General features: G+C 40.4%; 1 protein-coding gene across 1 annotated transcript in view; it reads left to right on the plus strand.

Annotated features, from left to right (window-relative positions):
* The first annotated feature begins 1101 nt into the window (after positions 1-1101).
* LOC114059539 (gamma-tubulin complex component 5-like) overlaps positions 1102-7621 on the plus strand; it is an 11891-nt gene continuing 5371 nt past the window's right edge. Inside the window, 8 exon segments of the mRNA XM_027888099.1 lie at positions 1102-1212; positions 1214-1392; positions 3942-3995; positions 4086-4194; positions 5391-5487; positions 6072-6182; positions 6744-6823; positions 7319-7454. Coding sequence (XP_027743900.1) covers positions 1102-1212; positions 1214-1392; positions 3942-3995; positions 4086-4194; positions 5391-5487; positions 6072-6182; positions 6744-6823; positions 7319-7454 — 877 coding nt within the window.

Genomic DNA, 7621 nt, shown 5'->3' on the forward strand with positions numbered 1-7621 from the left:
GCACTGAGGCTACCACTTTCTTGCAGTTCTGCATCTCAACCCTAAGATAAGATGTAGCCTACCTGGGTAAAAACCTACTAGTGCTTCTAAACACGCCATAACTTAAAAGAATTTCAATGTTATTTTATACTAACCACTATATTTTTACATAATTATTCACATTATGTTAGTACATTAGATATATTTTAGCTTCAAAACAGCACTTCTGAGACTTTCTTCCTAACTTCCTGATCTATTGGCACTCATGTGCTAATATATTCTTTAATGGAGAAGAGGAATAAAAAAAATTGGTGGGGTGTATTACACCCCAATAATTGTTGATGAGATCAAGCAGGACAAAGCCCAACAGTGAAGGACAGGACAACTGCAGCAACGCAGAGATTGTTTCAGGAATTGATCAATAATACCATTTACCACCAACTTGGTTAGTTTCTTTCCAGAAGGAATCTCACAGGCAGGCTGTTGTCCTTCCAGCCCTATAAAACCAAATGGAAGGACAGAAGTGTTTCAAGCTGCTCAGCAAAGGTTTGACATGGAACTGAGACAAACTGGTTTCCCACTGCACTCCTGACTGGATGCTCAGGTCCCGTGTGCTGAATATACACTAATGGTGGCTTATCCAGCTGTGCCAAAGCAGGAATTCAGCCAGGAAGGAACACACAAGCCCTTATTCGGATGGGTAATCGTCCCTTGAACATAATAGACTTAAGTTGTGCCAGGGGAGGTTTAGGTTGGACATAAGGAGGAATTTCTTCACGTTAGAATGTAATGGGTTACCCATTACATGGTGGAGTCACCATCCCTGCAGGTGTTTAAGGAAAAAACTGGACGTGCAGTTAGTGCCTTGGTGGTGTTCGGTCATAGGTTGGACTCCATGACTTCCGAGATCTTTTCCAATCTAACTGATTCTGTGATCTATCAGTAATTGCTAATTACTGAGGCCGAGTGACCCCGCCTTTATGGGGACGCTTCGGAAGACAAGCGGCATTCCCGTGACGGGGGGATGCCGCAGCAGCAGGGTCCCTCACACGCCCCTTCCCAGCACCGACCCCAAGTGTGGGGGCACCGCCCGCCGCCTCTCCCCTCACGGCGCTGCCCGCCATGCGCATGCCCCGCACAGGGAAGCCTCGCGAGAGGAAGGAGGAGGCGGCGGCGGGTCCCTGTCTCCAGCCGGAGGTGCCGCCCTGCTGTCCCCCCGTCACCCCCCGTGTCCCCCCCGTCCATCGCGGCCATGGCCGCACCGCCGGCCTCGCCCGGCCCCCGTGGCCGCTTCGAGCAGGAGCAGGACCGCGCCGTCCGCGCCCTGGTGCGCTGCGTGACCGGCCTGCCCGAGGAGGAGCTGGGCGGAGAGCGCTTCCAGGCGGCGCTCAATTTCGCCTGGTCCAACTTCAGGTGAGCGGGAGCGCTGCAGGGTCGCTGTGCCCGCGGTGGGTGGGGGGGGGGACGGGGCCGTGTCCCGCCGTGCGCCGCGTCTGGGGGAGCGCCGGGGGCGGCTGCGAATGTCTATCCAGGGGTCAGTGGCTGATGCTCCGACACGTACAAATCTTGGTGTTTTAGGGGTTTTCTCCTGCCCTGTAAAAAAGTGCCTTCCGGCGTTTTCATGTAGGCGTCCAAAATTTTGATTGTTGGAGGGAGGTAAGCTATGGTTATATATAATGGAGCAAGTAAAGAGGACTCTGCCGAATCGAGAGAAAACTTCCCACCAAGAATGCTGTGCTGCTTATGGTGAGAGGTTATCAGTCTGCAAAAGAGAATGTGTTTGGTGTTTATTTGACCTTGTCAGAAACGTGGTCCTTATTAACCTGTAATATATACTATCTGTATCCCTTTAATTACACCGCCACCTTAAGTGTCCTTACTCAAGTTTTACACACTCTTTTCACTTATCACGGTTATTGTTTCAGTGTCTTCTGCCAACTTGAGTTGGACTCGATGATCCATGTGGGTCCCTTCCAATGCAGAATATTCTGTGAAATCTGTGAAACTTTTACATGATGCATTTCTCATTACCCACGCTGTCACTAATTGCTGCCTCTTCGGAATCTTCTGTGCTTGTATAAATTGAGGCAGCAGGTGCCTAATCCGAATAAAATCGATGCTGCCTTACATTTTTCAAGGTGATGAACTCCGTTTTTAGGGGAGCAGTAGCGTAACTGCATTGCATCTGCGAATCTTAACCACTAATAGGCTCAAATAAAACTATTTTAATATGCAAATCTCACCCTCTGTTTTGGTCACCCAGTTGCTTGCGTAGCTGGGTTCTTTTTTAGATTGAGGAATTGGTTTTTTGGTTTTGTTTTTTTCTTTTTATGTTTGAAAACAACGTTTCAGGAAAATAAAGGGTGCAGAGTCAACAACAAACTTTTGACAGGGAGGGTTGGGAAGAGGAAGGGTTTTTAATGCCAGAATTGTTGTTCAAGAAATGTGCCTGCAACATCAGCCTGAGATTGTCTAGTGTCATATTTCCAAACAGTGAGACCTTAAGTTGTAGCAGAAACTCTCTTTAGTTTCAAGTTTGTGAAACTTGTGGTTTGTATTACTAAATTTGATGATGTGTCTGTGCTGTAGTTGTCAGAGCCATCTGTTTATTTCCATGCAGCTTGCTAGTTACCTCTTTTATCATGATGTTCACAACTTGCCTAAAAAAATTGACACATTTTTTTGTGTGTGTGTGTTAGGGTCATTAATTAAAGCTTTAAGTAATAGACTAAAAAATTTTTACTAGTAACTTCCCTGCAGGTTAGTTTTTCTTTTCGGTGCACATCCTTGGTTTGGGTTTTTTATTGTCTTTCTAATATGAGGTTCTAAATCTCCCAGTTCTTATACTTACCACCATTTTTCATTTTAATTAATGGTTTCCTATGTAAGCTAATGTACTATAATAAATGACATAACTGTATTTTCTTAACCTAAATGCCAGCTACCTGGTCAGTGATATGTTTTATCATGCTTTTATTCCAAATCCTAATACATACACAGCTGAAATCAGACTGTCCAATTACAGACTGGGTCTATAATTAAAAAAGTTTTTTTTTTCTTTAATATTGGCCTATCTTCATCTTGCAGTGATACTTGAGATCTGCCTACAGTTTAATTTTCTAGTTCATTACTTTGACATTGAGGTGACTTTATATTGTCTTTGCAATTTCAGTTTATATAGCTTAACTTTTGCTCATTACTCCGATCCAGTAGTTTTCATTTCTGTTTGTGGTCACAAGAGGTTTAGCCTTGTGTTCTATATTGTTGATGCTGGAAAAAATACATTAATAGCCCAAGTATAGAGTGTCTTGACCTTGTGCTCTCTGCTGTCACATCTTACTCCCTGTTCTTTTTCTGTCTGTATCTGAAGAACTTATTCATAGCCTAATTTGTTCTGCAAAGTCCTTTTTAACTTTCACGAGTTATTGTTTTGTCCCTGTACATATACCATTGTTGGTATATCTGTTTTTATTTTTGATTAAACTCCCTTTTCTCCTAGGCACTCTCCTTTAGTCTTTACAAAAAGGAGCTTTTTTGGGTTTAGATGCCTTCCCATGTGGGTGTTTGTTTTGTCTGTGCCTGTGATGCAAGTCCCAGATAATTTTGGTGCCTTTGACACCAATGCCTTTGACAACACAGTTCTTGATCTCCTTGCTCCACTTGACTTAGGAGACGGCATACTTTAATTGCTTAGTTTGCTGATACAGTAGTAATTTTCCATTCAGCTTAAAGTGCTGGTTAAATGTAACCTGCATTCAATTTTTCCGTCTTTCAGGTCAGTGGTAGTTAATCCTTCTTGAGCTAAGAAACACCAAGAGTAATTTTTGTTGACACTTAATGCTGTTGCTGCATTAAATGTGCATTTTAAAACAGGTAACGTCTTCATGTATGTAAATCAGATTTATTTTCTTCCTTACTTAAGCTTCCTTTTAAACATATTCTAATGCAGATTTCTTACACAGATTTCACCGTTTTCTTGATGTGAACAGTCATAAAGTAGAGAGGACAATAGAAGGGTAAGTTTTATACCTGCATGCTAATAATGCATTGGTTCTCCTTTTTTTTTTTTTTTTTTGAAGCATTTTTTATACTATTTTTGTTATTAGAATACATGAGAAATTGATAATTCATTCTGACCTTGGAAAAGCTGCAAGCTGGAAAAGACTAACAGAAAAATTTCTGAACTTGCCACTCCCAAGTCTTGAAGAAACAAAGGTATGTACGTTGCGATTGCCATCTTCTTTTTTGCCCATTCCTCTTGAATTTGTGCGGACAATGGGGCTTCAGTTGTAACATTGTGTTGGAAATTTCAGGTGACTTAGCAAGGGACTTTGCAGTTGCTGTTCAGGTCGTGGATTTCCAGAAATGCAAATGCATTTATTGTCTTTTCAGGGTTTCAACATACGCAGTTTCATGACTTTAAAGGACAAGATCTCATTGCAGAGCAGATGTTTTAGGGTTAGCATTGTGCAAATGTTGTAGCTGGAATCTAGGTGAATCTAGATTCCTCTGTGTTCTAAGACAACTAATAACTGAGCAGTTCTTACTGTTTGCCCAATTTTTTTAACCTTAAGTAATGCATCTGGATGTTTTGGTTGTAATGTTCCCGGTTAGAGTGCTCCTGTCCTGCCTTATTGAGACTATGGAGGTGTTTAACCATTGATACACTTCCTGTCAAATCAGTTTAGGATATGGAGTGGATGAATATGGCAAAAGGTGTCTCAGAAGTTTTCCACTGTAGCAGTGTAGTAAATAATGAATTTGATCTTCAAAACCTGAAAGTTCCCTCTGCTGGGAAATTTAAGCTTATGATTCAAGAGGAATAGCATAATACAAATCTCTGGACCTTACCATGTTGGCACAATATTGTAACCTGACTGAAGGCCTGTTCCACAACTGCATTAGTGCAATACTGGAATTTAAGATTTGTCCTTAATGATTTGTGTAGATTTTCAGATGCAAGAAGATAATATGAACATAATATTAAAATGTAGTTATTTTAGCTAACTTCACTTTAGCCTCTGTTTTAAATAATCGGCCATATGAACAGGGGAACCTGAGACTTGGTTCCCTGCAGGCCCATTGCCTGTGTTGTTCCAGCTCATCCAGGTTAATGTAGCTGTCCAATATCCCTTGTCCTGTGACTTTCATAGTACTTGCATCTTTTCCATATTCTCTGATTATCAGCTCAGTTAGAGGTAGCTAATGTTATGACTACTTTTGAGGTATTTATATACTAATTGGCTAATTAGTAGGCAGAAAAATTATGTGGCAGATGTTATTTTTGTAATTCAGGACTGGGGAATGGGAACTGATGGGTAGTATTCATGCAGATAATAGCCTAGGTTTGTTCCTAAAATCCTTTAGTCCACTTACAGACTTGCTTTTTTTTTTTTCACTATGTCCTAAAGACAGAGACACACTATGCTATACTATCTCTTCTATTGTGTTTATCTGATTCTCCATCCAACACCACCTATGTGGAAAAACCAAGAGTCAAAGAAGTGGGTAAGTTTACAAGATGTTTATACTGCTAATGAAAGATACAATCTGTTAAGAAGGACATTTTTGCTCTCCATTTTATGATCTCCTTCACTTCACATTGCTTTATTGGTTGTCGTCTTTATAATTTATGCATTTAAAATGGCTTGCAAATCCTTCCTACCCCCGTTTATGTTACATCACCTGGTTAAGTTTTCCAGCCATCAAAGTACCTTGGGAACTCTCTTTGACTTGTACCGCTATCAACAAAGGTTCTCCACCTGTTCAACAGTGCTTACATGCGCAAAGACAGACAGTGGGTTTCTATCCTGAGTCTCTGTCTTGCACCTCAATAATAGATCTGCTGAAACAGCTTTGGTGACATAAATTCCTATGTTCCCCATATAATCAAGGAAAGGGGGATACATTTGAAGGTTTCCAGAGGGAGATCCCAGCTGCGTGCTTTCTAAAGTAGGGCTTTTTCACTCAGTGCCTGAAAATGAGGCTTGCGCTTAAGTTTGAGTGGATACCATCCCCCATTTGTTAACAGTGTTGTATCGTAGACTGAAAGAGTATTTCAGACTAACCTAAAGAAAATCTTGCATCTTAAGATTCCTTTTTGAATGATCTCTGCACATTCCCTCGGCGGTGTTTTGAATGCACTTTCAGCCCATTCCAGGAATGTGAATATGAAGAGGTTATCTCAAACAACACTAATTACAGTTGAGTAAGCTTCATGTTTAAGATATAATATGTTGTAAGTGTGATTGTTACTTTTGAAGTACATTGCACATCACATCATGGGTATGTGGTGTCTTTTTTTGGAGAGTAAGAGAGTCCTTGGTTTATGTTGTTTACAGTCCAGGATCCATGTGCATATGTAAATCGTACATTTAGAATGTTTCCATTGAGCTAAATGGGAATAGTCACAATAAGTGATGTGTTGCATTCTTGCATGTTTTTCCAGGATTGAAGTGTCGAGTAGTGTAACATAATACAGATAAATGTGCCAATGGCACATGGTGTTGCATATTTGGAGTGTTTAAGCAATAAAATTGAGAATCAATAAGGGGATATACATGGTGGATGTGTCAAAATTTACATGTTTTGTTGGAAGCGCATAGCCTTGTTCAAGGAACAGTGGTGTAACCTCAAGTGGAAGGGAATGCCTTCTATTTTAGGTGTAGGGTATTAAGGTAATTTTAACTTTGGAGGTGTTCTTAGAGGAAAAGTAATTCAGAGTTGTGAGATATTTACTATTTTTATGTTTGTACTTCTCATAGAAAAGGAAGAAGAATTTGATTGGGGAAAGTATCTCATGGAAGGAGAAGAAATTTACTTTGGTCCAGGTGCAGATACACCGGTAAGTAATTTCTTAAGGTAAAAAACCCAAACTATATAAACTCATTTGAAGTATGTTAGATATCTCGTTGAGTTGTCCTAGTTTGTATGCTCTGCATGTTGATTCTTGTAGGATTCCCCAATACATTGCTTAATGCCATGAAATACACACAGACCCAAGCAGAATAACAGTAATGAAAATACTTCTGTTTTTCACAATGTTTTGACTTAATCCTGCAGTTAAACTGGCTGCTTCTGCTGACCTCTGCTTCCACCTCATCAGAAATTTCTGCAGTTCTGTGAGCTTTTCCACATCTCTCATTTGCCTGGTTATTTATGTTATGCATAACCTAAATCAGGATAACCTGCGAGAGAGTTATGTTAGTCTTAGTGTCCTGAATTTACTTTATAGTGGAAGACAGAAGAGAATAGTTTGTGTTTGACTTGAATAGGAGCTGGGTATAAATCTGTCTGCCATGTTGTACTGAAATGTTCTGGGGTTTGTTGCACTTAATAGGATTGGTCTGGAGAAAGTGAAGAGGAAGAAGACACTCAGCCCTTGAGCAGGGAGGACTCGGGTATTCAAGTAGACAGGACACCTTTAGAAGACCAAGATCCAAATAAGAAAACAGTACCTAATGTTTCCTGGAAAGGTTAGAATAAGCTGTAATTTTCTGATATAGTCATGCATACTGAAATTTAGCAAGCTAATGCAGCTTTATTTATTATTCTTTGGTGAGGTATTGTGTTTTAGATTTATAATTGTATTATAAGGTGCACCTTACTGTTCACGATTGATGGGGTTTTTTTTACAGTAAAG

The sequence above is a fragment of the Empidonax traillii genome, unplaced genomic scaffold, assembly GCF_003031625.1.
Source record: "Empidonax traillii isolate 1590-97213 ecotype Southwest subspecies unplaced genomic scaffold, ASM303162v1 scaffold231:size1146757, whole genome shotgun sequence".
Lineage (NCBI taxonomy): Eukaryota > Metazoa > Chordata > Aves > Passeriformes > Tyrannidae > Empidonax > Empidonax traillii.